Source organism: Coturnix japonica, chromosome 12 (genome assembly GCF_054131305.1).
Source record: "Coturnix japonica strain WE chromosome 12, WE-NBRP24, whole genome shotgun sequence".
In the NCBI taxonomy this organism is placed as follows: Eukaryota; Metazoa; Chordata; class Aves; order Galliformes; family Phasianidae; genus Coturnix; species Coturnix japonica.
The window spans coordinates 6,162,301-6,184,795 of record NC_140674.1 but is presented as its reverse complement, the minus strand read 5'-3'; the positions used below and the strand labels follow the sequence as shown (position 1 = coordinate 6,184,795).

The window sequence follows — 22,495 nt, the reverse complement described above, 5'->3', positions numbered from 1 at the left end:
CTAGCTAGACAAAAGGCAGATTGCTCAGCAGCCTGCATGGTAAGATGAATGAAAGATGTATCAGTGTGAGAAAGAGGAACAATTTGGGGCTGCTTTCCTTAAATCTGAACTTTCAAAGCATCCCGTTACAGACTCAGTCTAATGAGAATTTGTTTAACAGACACTATATAAAAAGCTGTTACAATGCTACGGTGTTTCCTTGAAACTGCAGATATACCTGAATGCCACGCAGTAATGTAACCTTTACTCACATGATGGAAGGATAAGTTGTTGAACAGAGATAGCAAATTAGCCTTCAAAGGCAATGAGCGTATTCCAGGAGGACAGGCATAAAGCAATTTACAGTTGCCCATTAGTAGGCTCTGCTGCCTTCCAGTCACTTTGTACTTTGCTACTGTCTGCGTTACATCACGGCGCTATTTGAATCTTTAACACTGCTTGCTGAAGATGTAGTCTTATTTATGCTTTGTAAGTTAAAAAATACCTGTATTGTAACAACATCCATCCCTTTCCATATTTGTAAGAGAGATCATTAAGCTCATCGGAATGCTAAGCATAGTCTGAATGATGTAAGGACTTCTATCTCATGAGACCGAATCCCACTTACTTCAAGTTTTCTATGAATAGACACAATAGCTTACAATTGCAGAGATTTTGTGTATGGAAACCTGAACTTACAGGAAATGAACAGTAGTACACTCCAGAGTGTGAGGGTCTTGTGGGAATATTTCCCAGCTCAAGCTCTTTTTTTTCAGTGTTGTCACCATGGAGGACAAAACTGGTATGGTACTGACACCACTTTCATCTATGTTTCCATACTGCCCTTTCTGTGCTATAATCTCAGACAATGTGGAAATTTCCATTAGGTGTGCAAACTTATAATGAATATTTCAAATACAGTCCAAAAGGGTCAAGTGGGTAAAATCTTTGAAAACTGGTGCATATACCTTCATTTGCTGTTAATCACAAAGTATTGCACAGTTTCAGGAAGGTATGGTTATTCTGCCTTCTTCATTCAGCTTCCTTAAGCTATCTTTCTGGCAGCATTCTAGGCAAGCTGTTATACAAATTATATAATGGATGACAGATAAAAATAAATTGCTATGTCCATCAATAAGGATTCTTTCTTCTTTCTTTCTTTCCAGGCTAAACCCAGTTAGTACAATAAAAACCTCACTGGTATGCTTCTTACCATTACTAAGATGCTTTTAATGGAAATTTGAAAAATTAACTTTCAAATACAGTACAAGGCATATTCTGTGGCATACCATTAGTGGTCTTAAGTAGACTATATACATGCTTAGAGATCCATCTTGCAGTCTCAAGTATATTGCACTTGCATCTTATTAGCACAGAGTAACTGATTCATTTAACTACATCAGACAATATTTTGATTTCATAAATTACATGTTTTGGGTTGTTTTTTTTTTAATTATGACAATAAATTTCCATCTTAAATGCCATTTCTGTCAAATGTCTGCAACCTAAAGCCAAAAAATCATCACAAGGACAGGCAGGCATGTAAACACCTCTATTACTAAGCTGGGTTATTTTAAAATTAGTTCTAGAACTCATCAGGGAATTAATTTATCAGGGAATTACACGCTGCCTTCATTTCTCAAACAGGATATGATAGAACGAAGCCCGAGTCTTTGCCTCAGCAGGAGTGCTGTTGTGGAGCCAGAGATGCAAGTAGAAAAGAGTAACTATACAGCACTCCAAACAAAATTTATGAGATTTACAACACAGAAAATCCCTTAACCAACAGGGAATAAAGACTTAAACCAAAATTCTAAGAGATATGTGACAACACAGGGTAATAACGTTCAGTTCCCTGGAAGAGAGTTTTCCTTTTGGGTTACTGGCACAGATAGATTTTTTTTTCACTGAAGCCATAAAACTGATTTATGGCAAAGATCTGTCAGAAAGCATTCAGGAAGCAGGCACATTCAGCTTTCTAGTAATGTTTTTAGGACTAGGATAACAGTTCTGTAAATACTATATGCTGGTAGCAAAAAAAAGAAAAGAAAAAAAAAAAAGAAAAGGAAGCAAACTAGCAGATTTACATATTTTTATTAATATATCTTGGTTTAATTTACCTTTAGTGACTTACGTCCTGATGATTATGAAAGAATGGTTTTAATCTTGTTTTAAATGGCTACCAGGAATTCAAAATTGTATACTAATTGCAACACCTGACATGGCTTTATCTGTTCACGTGAACTCTAGAACTTTAAGCAAAATGGGATTATATATTATAAATCTTCCCAGCATGAGATTATACCGGTTATGAGGTGTGTAAAAAGTTGATGTTTAAGGTATTTGGAAGTATCTCTCTAAAGTGCTCTCCAGATGAGGTAATAGAAATATTTCTGCTTGGCAAAATGTTATGCTAATAGATGGAACCTGCATTAAAATGAACAAGCTAAAGGAGATACACAGTTTCTCATCTGAATTATGCTCACAGAAGAATCAAAGAAAAATAAAACACACTGCTATCTATAGATTCTTTCGATTCAAAAGCCATCAATCAGTATTCCAGTTCAATGTCTCAGTAATGCAATCTTTATCTGATGAAGATAAGGAGCGGCAGTTGCAATTACAATACTTCACCGTAGAATAAATGCAATTAAGTAATAGATTACAGTTAGATATATTAATGCATTGCTCATGCAAGGAATTCAGATCTTGAAAAAATCTTTCAAGAGAAGATTTAGGCAGCCTTAATGTCAATGACAAAGCACTCAGACTGGGTATATGCTTTCAATCTACATTAAACTTAGCTCAGGAAGAAGCATGCTTTAATGGATAAAACAAATGATTGTGCTCAATAACTTGCTCTAACTATTGGCTCAGTTCATGACCTTGACCGTACCACACTGCTCTTTAAGTTTCTCTGATTTTATAACAGCTAATGATTTTTACCTGCTCCCTTGAGACCTGTGGTTAGACAACATCGAATAACTGCTAAGTAGAATTAAGCAGAAAATAATTCAGTATTTCTCATTTATTTTGAAAATCAAGGTAAGCTTTAAGGTTGGCTATTTTTTCTCTGTGACACAGTATTCCATAATGCATACCATTTTTTATTTTTTATTGAAGTGAGTTTTCAAGCAGGCAGCATTCACTGGATTATTTCTTACTACCAAATTTAGTATCGTGATCACTAGTGACATTATGAAGTCTCTATGACCAAGCCAAAGTCCTTAATAAGAGAGGATGAAGGCTTCTGATTAATAAAGAGCAAAACATCAGTATTCTAAATTATGGAGCAGAAGGACTAGGAGAGATGAGACTGACTGAAGTCAGAAGATAGACAATCACTGACCAGAAAAGAAAAAATATCCAAAATATCCAAAATATATTATTCTATTTCTAGAAGATTGGATAGAAATGGATTTTTGAATTTGTTTAAATTTCAGTTTAGGTAGACTCTGACAAAATGTGTCAAACTGGCATTACTGAAACTGTGTGTGTTTCCTACCACAGCATTTGCAAGCAAGCCTTATTGTTCGTTATAGTTCTTTCTTGTCCCGTCTAATAGTTGTCAGATGTGAATGTTGCTTCGTCTCCCTTCTTTTTGGCTTCAACAAATGTTTTTTTACTGCAGGTTTCCATTTTGGATGCTAAAAATGAATGTTAAATAATTAACAATAATTAGACAACAACCACACGTGCAATGGAACAAACTTGCTTCATATCTCTTTAGTGTCCTGGACAAACAAAAGTTGGAAGCCAAGACTAACTAACCCAAGGAAGATGAGGTAGGTTTGGTTACAGTTGGTTGCATTGGACCTGGCAAGAAAGCTTATAAGCTAGTATTATGTAAGAAGGCTAGTGCCATCTGTTATCTGGGGACAGTAACCACTAAAAATTAGCCAATGAAATACTGTTTTGCTGAGCCCACTTTGCCAATACCTGTGATTTAGTCCTCTTCTACTGTGCTTATCTCTCCTACTGCTTCTACGATTTCTTAGAAAGTTTTCTGCCCCACAGCTGATTACTGCCTTTACTCGGCTGAATCCTCAAGACCTGCAAGCCACTTTGCATGTTGATAAGAAATAGACTGCCTCCCTTCAATTTGCTTTAGGTGTTATAATGTGACTGTTCCTGCTTGTTCTAAACAGAGCCCCAGGCCTGGTGAGATGGTACTTTTGACCACTTTTGCAGAAGTAGTCATCACTGAATATATTTCAAGTGATTAATTTCCATAAAAATGAAAATAAACATAACTGCACAAGTGCGAACAACTTTAAAAATAATAACAGGTGTCTGAGACGATGCTCCTCCTGTCTGAATCTTTCAGGGGAATTTAGTTGCTGAGAAGTTAAACAGCTTGCTATATTACTAATGTACTGAACAGCAACCAAATAAATAATGTCCAAAGTCCCAGCTGTTGAACATGAAGAGCACAAGGGCTGATCAGCAGAGTACAAGGAGGCATCATTTCTCCTGTAATACATAATGCATATTAGATAATTTAAAAGACAGAGTGGGAAGCATGCTACTATCTCCTCAAAATGCCATGCCAGGAAGTTCACAGAGAAAAATTGTTTGACTAGTAGCCTCTGTTCCTTATATAGTTCTCCTAATAGTGGTTAACCGCATAAGATTGCCCAAGGACAGAGCACCATATGCTTTTCCAGATAACAAGAAGGCTGAACTTTGTTCAGACAAATATATAGGATTTCTCTTCCAGGCAGGCCTCAAGTATCGTGAGAAGTACCTGGAGGCCAATGTTAGCCACGGCTTTCATGACTGCTCATTCATACCATAGAAACAAGATTTGCGCCTTACTTTTCAATCTTGCCAGCTTAGGCTCTTTTTAAGAGCAGTTTTGTTTCAAATTGCCACTTATCAGTATTAAGCTGTAGGACAGAGGCAAGAAAAGCCATCTTCATTTCTTCATTCACAAACTGGAAAAGTTACTCAAGCTTTAACAGTGTACAGTCTCTCGACTTTTCTTGACATTGCTTCATTTCTGAGATCTTATTACATGGCTCTAAAACTTATCCCTGGGTTGAAACCTGACACAAGCTGTGAGCCCAGAGCTTTTCCTTTTAACAGAGATATTGGAAAACCAGAAAAAAGGCACTCAATTCTTCCCATTCTCAACTTTCATTACATGCTGTACATGGTGTGCCGATAGATTTTACTCCTGGTCTTGCAAGGAAAAGGTGTGAGAACATGATTATCATGAAGATTAGGAGAAGATACTTTTTCATTTCCCCAACACATACTCAAGGCATAGGAACAGAATGTTTTACCATTGGGGAGTTTTTTTCTATGCATATCTTTTCCTTATGTATGTAGAGTCTTTCTGTGTTGAGCAATAAACACAGAGCAAAAAGAATTGTTTCTAATTTTACGTGGATAGTGCGTCAAATTGTAAAGCTAATATGTGACATGAGCCAGGTCAGTATAACTGGCAAGGCAAAATCCCAAAAGAACACTATGGATACAGTGGATGAGTGATCTACAGGCTTAGAATTATCCACATGGGGGTTAAAAAACTATCTATTAGTCCTATTTGATTTTAGCAGATGTTTAAATGTAATTGATTCCTAGAGTAAAAATTCTCTTTGTGGATCTTTCGCGAGGCATCATTGAGCTCTGTCATTTCAATACATTATGTTTTATTAATATCCAACCTAGATATCTCCTTGATTGTTTGCTGCCCATAGGCTGGCTGCTTCTTTACATCGGAAAAAAAAATAAATAAATAAAAGCTTAAAAGAGCTATTTCAAGGCTGCGTGTGCTGAAAGAGGTCCAAACAGAGTTTACAAAATACACACACAGAAAAAAAATACATATATTTAAATAAATAATAAGGGATGAACATAAACAAAGCACCCCTGTGAAAACTTATGCAGTTAATGTGTTTATGCTACTAATTAATTGGGACCTTATATATACAGGATGTGCTCATCTCATTGTTTATTTTCTCTAAATGTGCCTAGCTTTGCACATCTACAGATGCAGAACTAGTAGTTCTACTACTAGCTTCTTAAGTATTTTAATAGATGGTAATTGCTGATCATCACGTGACACAGTTTCAGTCTCTTCTGAGTCTTAACAAAATGACCTGAGGAAGCAAACAACTTCAGAGCTAAAATCAACGAGTATATAAAATCTATCATCACGAGCTTCTATCATATACTCCAATTTTATAAGGCAAATGTGTATGTTCTGACTGATTAATTCCTTGTACACCCACCACTAGGCAATAGGTGATAGAAGGTAAAACAATGAGTGTCTTCTTATAAATTGAACACTCTTCAGTGTATTGAAGGAGGGAATAAGTTCCAGTTGGAGAAATAGTGTGGTAAAGCACTTAGAGATCATCATGCATGTGTACAAGGCAACTGATGTTGCTCATACAGCTGATCTTGAGTGTTAGTGAGTGACTAAGCTGGGAACAATAACCTCCATTCCTTGTTTTTAAAAGATATTTTGTTATACAGGTAAAATGCATAAATAATGAGGAGGCATTTAAACACACTGGTGCAATATGTGGAATAAGAAATTAAGTACATAGAGATAGGTAAAGACAAGTCCATTGCATAAATATTACATAATGTCCTGCTGGAACATGGTGAAACAATGTTTTAAGAACTCAGAATTTCAAAGTACTTTGTGCATAACATAATTCATAGAGTATCATCTAGGAATGCAAATGCACATTGGCATTGAGCATTGGAATAGGCTGCCCAGGGAAATGGTAGAATCACTGTCCCTGGAGGTGTGTAAGGAAAGCACAGGTGGAGTATTTAGGGACATAGTTTAGTGGGCAATATTGATTGGTGGATGGTTGGACTAGAGGACCTTAGAGGTCTTTTCCAACATTAATGATCCTATGACTCTCTTCCACACATTCAGATTCTCTGTGCAGACCCTTTCTGAATATTTGCACAATTGTTAGCTGTGCTTTTGCCCACAATAATGTGCTGCTGGATGAAAAATACCTTCCTGACACAAAGTTCTGTGTTTCAAAATAAATCAAGATAAGTTTTAGCATATGACTGGCACTAATTAAGATTTACTTGGATTTATTTTAGTTTCCCAAACTTGCTGTGGAGTTCCTCAAGAATTCTGTTAAATGGAAGTTGGTGTAAGTAAATGTTTTGAAAACCAAAGGAAAGCAGATATATTTTCAACAGAAATATCCACTTTTATGTTCTTCCTTGCATGTGTTACGCATTCAGAAATTCCATCAATTTTAAATGGGAGTTCTGAATCTGTCAGACCTGTAAGGCTTATTCTTCGCATGGAAAAGTGACACGTAGAAAGGAACTGAAAAACAGAACTCACCTTTGAGAACTTTAACTGTGTTGTACAATTTGCCACTGTGTTTAATATATCTCTAAGGTGCCCCGTAATAGCTAGTAGTTCTTTACAAAGGTCACTGTAAAATCATATCCTGTATTACGACGTATTTCAGAAAGTGATCCTTGTCTGCCAGCAAGGCAGACAAACTGAACTTTGTTAATAAAAGCGAAGTTTTCTAAGGTTATCACTCTGACCCTTAAACTGTATTATCTAGAAAACCATAAGCCTTGAAAAAATAAGATATGAAAGGTTTATAAAACATTCTCCTAACAGGTTCTGTTTCCATCCTCACCTTTCTGTCTGAAGTTGGTTTTAAGCTCTTGCCACCATGCCTGCTGATTACAATGGGACGTGGGAAATGGAATCCAATGAGAACTTTGAAGGCTACATGGTTGCATTAGGTAAAGTGAAAAATATTAACTATGTTTTCATTATAAGTAAAATCTTTCTATAAATTGATAAGAAATTTCTTATTTCTGTATTGTGCCTACTGACCTAAGGGTTGATGTCAGTCACATTAGAAATCAAGTATTTGTAATGTACTTGCAATTACAATGATCTTAGCATGTAAGAAAGAGAAGATTGTAGCCAAATATATTGCTCTATATTTAGATTAAAATAAACAAACAGATACATACATAAAATAAATGGCTTTCAGATACAGAAACTCTCTTTTTTTTTTTCCTGGTATATAGTCAGTGTAACAGATCATCCATAACCCGGCTCACTCTGTTAAAGAGGAGCCGGTTATATCCCATACCAGTAAAGCAGCAGTTGTGTTTAGTGCTTAATTAGTATTTTGAACTAGTGGGAATTGGATGTAGCAGTTGCGTGGTACAAACTGTAAGAGCTGAAATGGGCAGATACTTCTGGGAATTTTTATGGGAGTCGTGCTTATACAGCAAGGAGTCTTAGGCCATGGGATCAGCTGAGGATGATTACAAAACTTAAATTTCACTTGGCCACCACCATTGATAGCAACAATATATTCTACATGAGCAAAGAACTGTCCCACTCCTTACACAACTTTCAATTACTATTTTTTAGCTTCTTTAACATTAGAGATCTGATGGCTACAGTTTGTGTATCCACCATATAGGATACTAAGCATATTTTGTAGATGCTGGAATACCAAAACACTATTAACTGACAGCAAGTAATATCCTTGTCACTTCATATAAAGATTAAGTCTGCGTTGTTTGTAGTCTTATTTTTCCACACATATTCAATTTTTGCCATGACTGTGAGAAGGATTTTTGAGAGAAACGTCTTTGTTTGCTTCACCTGTTATTTTCAGTAATAAATTGTCTTTCAGGTATTTTTATTCTCATAAAGATAAAACCTTGTTTTTGCTCCAGGTCATTATGATTATGCATGTAGTGTGCAGAAAATTCTTCCTCGCTAAGGCTGGCAGAGATGTAGATCTTTAATTTGCTAAAAAGAAGTTACAGAATAAATAAAATAGTTCTGATGAATTTCTTCAGTAGATGCTGGATTGGCACTGAAAAATCAGTTACCTTCCTTCTACCATTGCATTAACATGGCTGCATTTCAAAAAGCTGCAAAAAATATGGAAATTAAATTTATACATGCACAAGAAGTATAATTTTTAGAATCAGAAATCTCCTGGCCTTAATACAGCACAGATGAGGGCCACAAAAGATCATTTGTTCTTTACCACTCATGACATCGGTATTACTTAGAAGAGTAATCATTGGAGTTAACTAATCTAACCTAGATTGTAGAAGACTGATTGGCTAAATTAGTACATGACAAAATTAAACATATTTTATTTTTATGTTTACAGTTAATAACCCTCACCGGCCCAACTGTACTTAAGCTCTTCCCATTTTCAGATATTGTCTCACTGTTTTCTGTCTAATGGTCATTGATTTGTATCTTCTGTTCAGCATTTGATCTTCCTCTTACTCTGATTTTTACTGTAGCTGACACCACTCAGAGATATGCTGATAAACAAGAGTTTTTGCAGTTCAAGTAGTTTTCATCAGGAGTTCAGACTTACGGCTTCCTTCTACTTCCTCCAAAAAGCTGTTGAGATGATTTACTGGATATCTAGAGAATTTGCTTGCTCAGACACAAAAAGTTACTTGTAAAGGTGTTGATTACCCAAAAAAAGCAAAAAAATCTGTAGAGCTACATTCCACAAGTCAAGGTAATATGTTTGTTAGGAAGAATAGTGTAACACATCAGGAAATCAGTTAATGATATTTAAAAAAAAACCCTCATATCCAACAATTCTCAATGCCTACACTAGTGATTGACCTCAGGATAACCAGCAGATAACCCAGTCCTGGAAAGCTGAATTAAAAAGAATATGGTAACAAGACAAAAAGCTTATTGACACACTCAATAGCTTAAGACAAAGGAGAAAATACGTGTTAGAATGAAGAATGCAAAGCAGATTTATTTTTCCAGGGAAATCGTTTGATTCACTGCCTACTCCAGACAGATTCAGACGTTGAGATGCCGAACTTTCTGACAAAACTTTCAAAATACTTTCACAGCAAGAACATCAGCAACTGGTTGGGATGGAGAAACAATGTGTACATACACGTCATAATTTCTGGTGTATATATACACATATATGATACATTATACTAGTGACAAACTGCCACTAAGTAAGTGGAAGAAGATAGGGAAAAAAAAAAAATGAAAAAAAAAAAAAACCAATACAAAGATGCGTATGGCTACAGGTGATTCTCAGAATGTGTCCTACATTAACTCATGATCAGTGAAAAGAAATGACATGGAAGGAGTGAAAAGATATTCTTCTGCTCTGTTTCTCCCAATTTTACATGTGGTCGATACTTAAGTATTAAAGCGCTAAGGTTCAAAGCACACTGAGGGCTTTTATAAAAAACTTCATCCATCCTTATAATAAATACATATGTATTTCTGTACTTTAATTAAAGAATAGTTTTGCCCTTTAAGCCAGAAATTTTGCCTTTATCATAAACACATTACAAAGCATTTTAATCTACTATAATAGAACAATATATCATCTTTATTGCTTGTATTGTTCAACATGCAGTTATGAAAACCATGCTTTAATAAAATCTCCCAGTTTTTCTCCAGGAGCTACAAGACTAATATATTAGTCAGAAATTGCGTTTCCTTAGAAGTCTAGACATTTTTTTTCCCACAGAGAGACCTAAATTTTATGCTACCTGGTTATAAATCAGACCCAAAGACACTTTTAATCCACCATAGCAGATAAAATATACCCAAGAAGTCTTGAATATAAATACCGAACAAGAACATTATTCCTCATGTTAAAAAAGTCACTTTTTTTTCTCAAGCCAAACCTCTCACTCAACTCAATTAGTACATCACAAGTAGTATAATGAATCTACCCAAAGAGAAAGGACTCCATTAGTATGTTGCATTGCTGAGCTGACAATGATTAACTCACATGCAGAACTACTAAGGGATGGATAACAAGCCAAAACCATTTTTCAACAACTTTCAGAAACATGTGAGATTATTTCATTTGCATATAGCACTATATTAAGATTCTTTGCCAAGCTGGTCAGAAATATTTACTGCAGATGGTAATGTAGTCGGCAAGAGGTGGATTGTCTGGGGCAAGCTGTCATGATCGTAATAAATATTGTCCTCTCAGTAACTTTCAGTGTATTCAGTTGCTTACATTAAGAAGTTAGTCCACATCAAGAACAAAATAAGGATGTCAAGATCAGGACTGCATTAAATGTTTACAGAATATTAAAAATGAACTGGCAAATGCTGTAGTTTGATACTTATTTGACTTTTGACTTTGAATCACTACTCCTCTAACACCTCACTGCTGTTTATTTGTCTCTTTGCTGTTTAACTACAATGGACAAGATGGGCATTTGTCTGTTTCCTTTTTATTCATTAGTAACATTTTTGTGATTTTTAAACTCAGCTTCTTGTATACTCCCACAGATTATAGCTTCCCTGCAAAAATATCATGCCAAAATCCAAAATGAGTGCGATTGCATGCTCATTCTAATGCATTCGTTTTCTACTAACACACTTATTTTCTGAAAAGGCATCCTATTCTGAGAACAACATTTCAGGAGTGGCCAAAATTTGTAACACTGCAGAATCGATATCAACACCCTCATGTGCCCAAGAGCTACATTATTTATTCATCAGACAGAGAAGAGGGAAGGGCTCTCAAGCATGAGAAGCTAACGGTAGTCCTAGCATCTCATGTGAGTGAAGCCAAAAAAAGAATATGTCTTGTTATATCATCTCTGCAAAGTCTGGAGATTCAGAATTTAAGAAACCAGCATATATTAACTGCTGTTGTTTGCTGTAGTCCTGCTCATAATATTCCCACACACACTCTCTTAATAAGAAAATGTAAAATCAGAAGTTCCTTAAGCTGAAAGTCCTGAAAACAGAAGCTGTTGGTATTTTTGAATGATCCTTTTCTCTGACAATATTGCAGGTAAAGAGGTCATTTGTGGAATTAATTCACCATTAATCAAAATATTATTTTTACAATGCATAAACATAAAAGTTGAACTTTTTGTTATTCTTGGTAACAAAAGTTGGAATTTTCTGTGCAATACTTTCTTTTCTGCTTTTTGACAGACATTGATTTTGCAACTCGTAAGGTTGCAAAACACTTGAAACAAACAAAGGAGATTATTCAAGATGGGGACAACTTTAAAACAAAAACAATGAGTACTTTGAGAAACTATGAACTGAACTACACTGTGGGAGTGGAGTTTGAAGAGCATACCAAAGGACTCGATAACCGGGTGGTTAAGGTACATACTGTCTGATTTCTCTTTAGCCTACAGTCAGTATCAGCAGTAGCAGTTCCAAAAACAGCTGAATATGGTAAAAAAAAAGGGGGGGGGAGGAGGGGGGAAAGTCACAAAAACTTTACAGACACTTAAAGATTTTTACAAAGCAGAATTAGTTTCTGTCGTGAGATAGTTTCCTTTTCTGCTCCAATCATTTATACTTAATACAAAACAGGACGGATGCTCACATAAATGAGGGCAGTCGTTAATTACATGTTTTTTCTAATAGGGGATTTTTTCAGCTTTTCTTTATTTATTTAGAAAGTAACAAAATATGTTTATTTTCACCTGCATAACTTCTTTAAATAGACTTTAAATCTATCATTCTGGTTTTAGGATCTTCTGTGCATAAACATTTTAAGATCTGAATCAGTAGGTTCACATTGAACTTGTGCTGCTCAGCCTCAAGTGGACAGTTTAAAAACTGAATGCTATTGAAAGGAAGCCTACACTCAAGCTATTAAACATAAGTGAGCTTTCAGAAGAGATAAGAAGAAAATGTGAGCCCATGTTACCACTAGTACAGATGCAAATACTGGCCTACAGACAGCCACAGGCAACAAGGTCTTGCAATGCAAGCTTTACTTTCTTAAGGATTAAAGCTTGAAGTTCCCACAGCAAACTTTGGGCATATCTTCAGACACCTTCAGTGAGCTATGAGGACAAGTGATGTTTGGGTCAAGGACCATACTGTGTATTAGCACATCCGCTACCTCTTACAATAGAATCAGCTAGAAAGTCTTGTGTGACCCTCAAAACTGACCATGTCAGAGAAGTTAGTGAGAAAAATAATAAGTATAATCATGGATAGAAATTCATTTATTGAATTCAACTTCATGTTTCTGTATTGATATCACTTCTGTTTTATTCTAGTCTCACCCCTAAAACACATAAGCAATAGTTTCAAAGGTAGAAAGGGTGACAGATTTTAAATTTTTATTGACTATTCCATTCAGGGTCTTGAAAAACTTGCATCATTCTCTGAATCTACCTCTATCAACTCATCTGACAATTATCGTAGTTTTATTTTTCCTCTCATCTCACATCTCTCCTACTATTCTCCAAAAAGATGTTGTCCCCTGCCTCATTATCTTCTCAATAAACAAAGTTTAAACAAAAGTAGCTGAGATCAAAGCTCACTGTCAAAAAGACCCACCTAGTTTTGGCAATTGCCATGGGAAAGCACCATGTTTCCATCTGTATTCATGTAATAGAGTACATTGTTTTTTCATTGCAAATCACTTTTCATTTTTCAATAGACTTTCTGCTGTGTAACTCCTATGACTTCTTTCAAATTCTCATTCAGAACTCGATGAACCATCCATTTTTCAGCATCTTGAACATGCCTACATCTAAATTTTTCCCTATCACTTTCTCCAGTGAGCACTGGGTAGGACACTATCCTGTGACAGAGCTTAGGCATTACAGCTTTGCACCCATGTATCTTAGACCTCTTGAAGATAGTAAGACCTAAGGAAGCAAAAATTACATCACTTCTTAAATCCTTACATTTTCACCACTAGAAAAGGCATTTTCTTTCTCATCTCTGTGCAAAATCATTTCACTTGCAGACAATTGCGTGCAATTATTCCCCTACCTGGCTTATTCATTTTTGTATAATATCCTATTCTGAACAAATTATACTATTTGTTTCTAACAAGAGGAGGAGGAAGGATGAAGCACATCAAGCCATTAATCTCCAGGCTACTCTAAAATAATTTTCTGGTCATTTATTAACAAAAAAAGTGCCTCAAACACATGAAGGTAATAAAACTGCTAGGCAACATTTAAACATAAAGCAGCCATGGATAATTTAAAAACCACATAGCTTAAAAATACTGTAAATATGAAAGAACTTAACTGAAATGGAATGAGTTTTGTCTTCCTATTACTAGAAGGCTCCCTCGTAAGAGAAATAAATCATCCAACCCTGAACTAAAACATAAATTAGGGTCACAATTCTCTTGGAGAATGTTAATAACTTCCACTGATTGTAACCAGTCTCTGATGAGGATTTAGCTATGATAAATGGATAAATGTCTTGCTAATTGACAATGGTTCAAATCTACAGGAATTCAAAAGAAGCTGCTCTGAATTTACTGTAGCATACTCAAGGGTTATACTGAAAGTAATGCCTCTTATTTTATTAAATCAGCCCATGGAGTCAGAAGAAGATGACAGTGGGATGGCGGTAGAGGCTGTACCTTCCCACCAATATTCCATTTTGTTACTGTGTGACAGCAGAGGGGAAGTCTGATAAAATGGTATCTGTCATAGAACTGTGCCTGAAGCAAAGGCATGGAACTGAATTTCTCCATGTGGAAAAAAATTGCACCACCTGACGCTCACTGACACTTGCTGAACTTCTCTGGTGACCAAACAGTAGATTCAGCGCAGTGAGACAGAAGCTGGTGCAGTTCAGCAGTGGCAATAGCAACAGTAGGTCAGTTCTGCAGGTGCAGATTTTTATGAGCATGGCATGCAGGCTCATCTCTAGCAAAAATGCACTGCTAATGATGCTGGCTATGTTGAAAAACAGTGTTTTATAGTTGAGAACTTGTCCTATCAAATTGTGTTATTGTGCTCTTTGTATCTGTTGTAGTTTCCAAGGAAATAAATAAGAGACAATACTTTTGGAGCAACCTCTTATGAGTTGAGAATTCATCCTGTAAAGAGAACTCACTACAGATATGATCATCTTGATCCTGGACAAGATCCATTGAATCTAGTATCCCGTTTATTAGTGACAGACTCTGAACCACACAGAGATTAAGAATGGAAGGGACCTCCAGGCACCACCAACTTCAACCCCTTTGCTATGGCAGGGTCAGCTTGAGCACACAGTCCACCACTGAGGTCGATCCGGGTTTCACTGTCTCTACAGATGGATATTCCAGAAACTCCTTGTGCAACCTGTGTCAGTGCCTGATCATCATCACAGTTAAAAAGTGTTTTCTTGTGTTTAGATGGAATTTCACGTGTTTAATTTGGGTCAGTTTTCTCTTGTCCCATAATTAGGAACTACTGAGAAGGGCCTGGCTCACTCATCTTCATTTCTTCTCATTATGTATTTATAAGCATGTATGAGATTCCCCTTGAGCCCTCTCTTGTGGATACTGAACAGGCTCAGCTCACTCAGACTCTCTTCTTAGCAAGCTGTTCCAGAAAGACTTCCCCATAAAAGAAATAAACACCTAGGAGTGATCTAAAAGATAAATTAACCTCTTTGAGTTTTTGGATATCAGAATATTTCCCCAATAGCTGGAATTTGTTCAGATAGCTAGTACGAGATTTAATAAGACCCCCTAGGTCAAATAAGCCTTTGTATGGGATAGCATACTTGAGGAACAAACATACTAACAGCCTTTTAGGAGGAAGAAAATCAAGCATGACCTCTATAGGGCAGAGCAAGAAGGTGTGGGTAAAATATATTCACAGTTGTTCTATATCCTTCAGCTTTATGATGCCCACAAAGTTGCAGTTATCTCACACATCTGTATACTTTGGCAAACCACATTCTCCAGATTCTATCAGAGACTAGTGGACTAGTCTACAAATCTACAGAACTCCTGTTTTATTTATTCATCTTCTCTGATAATTAATACTGTCATGTGTTTCTGAACTCATACACCCATGATCATTGGGTGACCAGAGTTGTCCCATCTGTATGCACAGTCAGAACAGAGGTTAGGTCACACAGTCACTCCTGTACCTGCTGCTTATTCCACCTGGAACTCACATCCAGACCCTTGTTCCAGGTGGAACGCACCAGTGCCCCAAATGATTCAATTCAAATGCCTCTCTAAAAATTTATTTTTCTATTAGGCCTATGACAATCTCTGCTTAAAGTTCTTTTGTGACAGTGCATGAAAGATGATATAGAATAAATACATGTATTGTACAAGACAATATAAACTTTCTCTTGTTATTTTGTGCAGAGCTAGAATAAACTTTAGCATAGAACTATCTGATATAAGTCCCCAGGTCTCCACTCATGAAACCTACGATCTTTTCATTAGTGTCTTTAAACAGCAAGAAAAAAAAAAAACACCACAATTTTCAATTTTCATGCAATTTTGTTTTGGACTCAGCAAGTGGTATGAAGGCTAACCTAGCGTATGTGAAGAAATACACAGAAACTGACAAAAAAGCTCCATGAAATGTTCGCTACCATCACCTTGAAAGCATTCAGGGTCTTGGATTACTGGTTGGTTTGGGTTTTCCTAGGAAGAATAAGGGGAGCCATAGTTAGAAAATGTAATTGGTTGGGGTTTTTTTCATTGTTTGAATTAGCTTATTTTCACATATTCACAAATTTCTTATTAACATATCTGAAATAATTATTTCATTTATGAAGACATTAGTGACCTGGGATGGTGACAAGCTGGTGTGTGTTCAGAAAGGTGAAAAGAAAAATCGTGGCTGGAAGCACTGGATTGAAGGAGACCAATTGCATCTGGTAAGAGCCGCTATATAGAATCCTAATACATAACAGACTGCAACAAAGTACAGTTCCTCCATTTCAAAGGTTTTTTTACTTATTCTAGTTAGAAAGGTCTTTATTTAGACAGCTCTGATCTCTGAACTTGATGGAAATCCCTCTTTCTGCTTCATCTCAGGAATGCTCAGTTTCTTTTTACCTGCTCCCAATTAAGACATAACCCTGCAGTGCTTTTTTGCTCCAGTTCACTGTCCTCCAGCTATTAACCCTTCTTGTTACATTGCACCTCTCATGTCTTCTCGTTCTCCTTTAATCACTGGAAGTAAAATGAAGAGTAAAAGAAAAAAGTAAAGGAAAAAGATTGCATGAAAAATGTTGGGTTTTGTCCTTAAAGAAGCACTATGTAATATTAGAAGGAACTATGTAGGAATCCAGATCAGAAATCACTCTCTGGGCACTCAAGAAGAGAATCTCCAGTTATTCTGTGCTAGTACAATAGAAACAGAAAAAAAAAATGGAGCCTGAAAAAGAATGCATTGAGCCTGATAGAGACCGGAAGGGCTGTGTGGGAAAGGAGAACTCACTGGAGTATGGAAAGATACAAAAACCAGATCACATAATTAACATTATTCCAAAGTTTCTTGGGAGGACAATCAAGAAATGGGTAAGATAATGTTGGATGGATGGTATGGTAGGTGGGTGCAGAAAGATTATGGAGAAGACCTCATTAATTTTTGTCTCATTATATGCATTTAGATATCTACTCCTTGCCAACTTTACCCTACAGATAGTTGGTATGGTGAGCCATGTTGTCTGACGTCTGTATGCTAGATCAGTCAGGGCAATGAATTGAAAAAACAGTATATGCCACTGAAAGTGACGTGGTGTAGGGAGCCTGCTTTGGCAGGGGGGTTGGACTCGATGATCTCTAGAGGTCCCTTCCAACCCCTACAATTCTGTGATTCTGTGTGATTCTGTGAAAGCCAGTTGTCCAGCACACATCTTCACCTCCAATTTAAGTCACAGTTGAAAGCTGACCTAATAAAGATGCTACATGCTGGCTGTAGGGTTGAGCCTAAGACTCAGGGAAGCAGAAGGACCAGGCAGACTCTCAGAAGAGTTTCCAGGAACAATCTTGAAGGTTAGCGTGACTTCTGTCCAAAAACCCAGCTTCAGTTAATCTTCAAGCCTTATCAGGCACAGTAACGCCAGCTAATTGGAAGACTAATAAAGCAGTATACATTGTGATGTGCACATGTGCCAGACTTTAAGAGATCAGCTGCAATGCTATGCAAAAATGCCATTCCAGTTTGGCTTCTAAAGAATGGCTGGGCACTTCTCTGAAGTAAACATCCCTATGGTTGGAAATCATCTTCCCTTTTTTGTTTGTTTTGAATTTCCTTGTTTCAATAATTCTCATTAATTATGAGATAACATGAAATATAAACTATTATAGTATGTTGTTTTAACAATGGAGCATGAAAAAGCCTTGCATCAAATACCACTTTTAATGCATTTTTCATATATATTCAGCTTAGAGCTCAATTCGTGTGTCAAAATGTAATTACTGCAACATGTGGTGCTGATTGTTTTCATACTATTCTAATAATATAATACTAATTCACTATTCTTTCCTTATGTTCTCTTTTTCTTACATTTATCTTTCTAATGCAATAGCACAGTTGAAGACATTTCAGGGCAGGGGAGCTTCTGGCTGTTCAACTTGCACCGCGATGTTCTTACTCATTGTTTTAATCTTGTAGGAACTGACATGTGAAGACCAGGTGTGCCATCAGATATTCAAGAAGAAAAAGTAACCAGAAAACCACTTAAACCTTCCTCACACTATTGTGCTGACGCTTTGTCTAAAAAAGAAGCAAACCAGATTTTGTAATAACTATTTGAAACAGCCATTTGAATGCAATTTTGTGCATGTTTATGAAGAGAAACATTTTGTAGAAATAGCACCAAACGGTTATAAACAGTAGCATTTTTTTTTCTTTTTTTTCAGTCTTGGAGTTAAATAAAAGCGATTGTCTTTCAAATTATGCTTTCCTATATCTTTACAATCTATGTAGTCTTTTCCATATTTAGTCTTTTCCAAAGAAACATCCTTTAGCAACAGGGCTGAAAAGTAACAGTCACAGTTCTCTCAACCACAGTATGTCTGTCCACATTACGAGAGAACGTGTAATGGTGCAGCTCCTTGTAGCAGTCAGTAAGAACTGGCACTCTGCTAATAATCCCAGTGCAGAAGTTAGCTGTTGGCGGCACATTATCCCATTCAGGAGTTGCTCTATGAAGAAGCTAAGGCATACTTATGGCTATCGGAAGACAAGTGATGAGTTTACATAGACTGGGTGTATGCTGTGCATGTGGAGTTTACACAGACTGTGTATATCCGTGCATAAAGAGTATCCAGCATAAAACAGTCTTCACCTCTTACTTCACTTTTAGAGTTTAAAAAGAATTTTAAAAGACTTTGAAAAGTAATTTCCTTGCAACTGTCTCCCATTTTATTTTGGGTTTTTCGAAAGACTTCATGCTTTTTGCTATAGGCAAGTTTAAATTAACCATGGATGGTGAGAGCTACTTCTGTAGATGGAAACAAATTATTGAAGAGAATGTACATGCATGTTCCACTGAAGAAGGGTCTGTATGCACAAAAGCTCGTCTGCTTTTTTCCAAATATGAATCATTTGCAAAAGTCCAAATCTGATTAATATATCACTAATACATGGATATATTGGATGGGGAGGTGCACAGATGTGTAAATACCTACGCAGTGCCATTTTTATGAATTAGACTTTGCTCCTCCTGATAAAAATTTGATACTGACCTGATACCAAACTTCTTGTACACTTTAACTGAGCAGTGCTCTAATGATAGTTCACAGTGCAGAAACTGCACTTGGAATTGATAAACTCCTTATTTTTTTCTATCCAGACCTGATCTGAACTTTCCTATAGAAACACACTTAATTCCTACATCTAAGCCCCTTCTAGTTGTTAGGCTTAGAAGGACCACAACAAAGAATGTGTACGTTGTAATCAGCGGCATTACTCATATCTGGCTCTTGCCAAGAGAAAGCCTGTATAGCACAATAACTCCATACAAATCATTAAACAAAAGTCCTTATGTATCCTGAAGAACAGTAATTAACTTACAAGTGATGAGGAAATTACAAGGAGATTGAAGAGGAAAATAAGCATTAATTTCTTAATAAGTTTACAAGTCATATCTAGTGGATATAGATGGGAAGTAAATGAAGTAGGCAACGTGGCACTTGAGTGGACTTTGATTAGAGAGAAAAATGCATCTGACCTTACGTTTCTGCAAATACTGAAAATGAAAACTCTTGACTTTTTAATAAGGGGAGGGAAAATGTTCAAGGTTACTTATGTCCCAAAAGAGCAGTTTCTTCCTACACACAATGATATGCAAAACCATGTAGCCTTCTTTATACCTACATACACAGAACTGGAGACAGAGAAGATACTCGTTACATTGCATTATAATTACTTCCAAAGGTATCAACTGCATTATATTTGTGAGGTTAGGTTAGTCTCTAAGCTCTACAAAACCCCTTACCTCCTTGTCAGCAGATTAAATACTCTCACTGAAGGAACAGATCTCACTGGTCAACCACAGAATGCTTACTCACATTTTTCATCCCTCTTGCATGCACAACTGTTTCAGCTGTTTTGAAGGATTACCATTTGCATTTACTCTTTTCTCACAGGTGCTATTACTCAAATACTGCAAACGGGGATAGAATTTATCAGGAGATTTCTGATCCAGAGAGCAAAAAAGCCTGTACTGTAACAAAAGCAATTCCTAATGAGTACAGTAGGAGTCAGAATCATTGCCTGTCACTGGACTTTTCAAACTACAATGCCACAAATGGGCACAGGAAATATTTATGATGGGATTTGTAAAAATTTTCTGCACTGAGCCAGTTTTGCTTCTTGAAAATCAAATGATGGAAAGAAGTCAACACTGCTGTAGGATAATGTTGTAACTGCTCCCACTGGTAATGCTCTATGGTTACTTTCGAAGGTGCTGTCTCTCTCTTAAGCTCTGACGGTCCGTGTAGGTTGTATGTGCACAGAATGGCTTTCAATTTTCCATAAATATCCCACTCACTCTACTGATTTGCTGCATGTGAAGCATGTCTATTCCACTGCCATCTTGGGCTTGTTCCCATTTACTGCAGCCAAGGATTGTGAGAAGCATATATTCCCAAAATATATAAATTTATCTTTCGAGTATACTTTTTAACTAAATTTCAACTTTTGAAGTTGTTATTAAGGCATCAAACTGTAGATTAGAGCGTTGTTTTGCAAGTTGCATAAGTCAGAGCTCTTCAGTGGAGTCAGTTATTCCATCCAGCCAGATCAGCCCTTGAAATCAGGTCATGCACATCTTCTCATAATACAGAATATACAGACTCTGAAGAGTTTAATGCACTCAGAATTCAAAATATCAGTGCCAGAAAATTGCATATTACTATTCACTGTTATTGATACCTGCCTCAAAGATTCAATAAAGACTTCAAATCTTCCTGAAGATATCAGGAGGATGTTTTAAGTTAAACTTTTCTCTAAGGTGTTCAAAGCACACAACAAAGAATATTCGCATGTGACAAATGGGATCCAAAAACTAATTTGAGAACTGACATTTAAGTAGATAAGTACCATACTGATTTCTTTTAAATATGTATTGCCAGCAACTTAATCTAAATTAGACTCTCTGTACATTTCTTGAGAAGGCAGTATCAGCAAACTAGTCACAGATAACACCTGGACAATGAGCTCTACTGGTTGGGGGATTAAGGCAAAATTGAATCACTCCCTTTGTGAAAAAACAGCCTTGGTTCTCTAAAAACACAGACTGCTGTTTGCAACTAATGGGTGCCTTGAGTAGCGTTACAGCAAATTGCTTTCTTTGATGGCATAAACTGAATACACAAAAAACATGAATGCTTAGTTAAAATGTTAGTACATCAAAAGTCACTAAAGGAAAATAAGTATTTTCCAGAGAAGAGCACTGTATGTTCATAATTGAACTATTTCTGTTTTAGTGAACTTGTGCCATTTAAAATGGAAGCAGGACCAGATTTTTTACTGTCACGATGATTGCAAAGCCATTCTGCAGCAGCACAAAGTGAATGCTAACTATGACTAAATCACAGTGGCAGGAATAAATTAACTGTTGGCCACTGGGCTGTAGGATCCAATACAAAGAAAGTCTAGACAGCTCATCTGTGCCACAATGTGGGCTTCCAGATACAGTATCTGCTTACAACAAGAGGCTATGTCTCTTCCTATTGGCATCATCTCGCTTAGCTTGTGTTATACTAAAACATCTCTGCACCAAGAAATTACATACGGGCAATGTGGAACTATAACAGAGTAATATAAATTTATCAGTAGATGATCTTATGATTGGCTGAACTTTTTCAATGGAACAAGTTAACTCAAAGAAACTACCGGACATATTTTAGTAGAGTAGACCTGCAGGTCCTTATTTTATAACTACTGAAGTTGGCTGTTATCTCTTCCAGATGCTAACTCATAGGGCTGGATTTTCTCAGCAACACCATTGAGTATGAATAGGAAGACAGCAGTGTTGTATCATGCAAGATCCGGTAGAGGAAGAATACAACCCTCCACACAGAAAAATAGAAAAGGAAAGAGAATCATAAAATCACAGAATGGCTAAGATTGGAAGGGACCTTAAAGATACCTAGTTCTGACCCTCTGCCATGGTCTGGTTGCCACCAAGTGTGGCATTGGGCTCCCACAGAGATGAAGCATCCATATAGCTCCTGATGGTCAACTTCATGCCAGAAACAGCTCACCTGCAAATGTCGATATTGAAATACTGCTTAACTAAAGA

At 36.5% G+C, this 22,495-nt stretch overlaps 1 protein-coding gene across 1 annotated transcript; it reads left to right on the top strand.

The window, feature by feature from the left end:
• The first annotated feature begins 7,600 nt into the window (after positions 1–7,600).
• Positions 7,601–18,639, top strand: RBP2 (retinol binding protein 2). The gene is made up of 4 exons (XM_015871315.3): positions 7,601–7,731; positions 11,936–12,114; positions 16,511–16,612; positions 18,358–18,639. The coding sequence occupies exons 1-4, from the start codon at positions 7,659–7,661 to the stop codon at positions 18,409–18,411; spliced, it is 408 nt and encodes a 135-aa protein (XP_015726801.1). The 5' UTR covers positions 7,601–7,658; the 3' UTR covers positions 18,412–18,639.
• Positions 18,640–22,495: the final 3,856 nt, after the last annotated feature.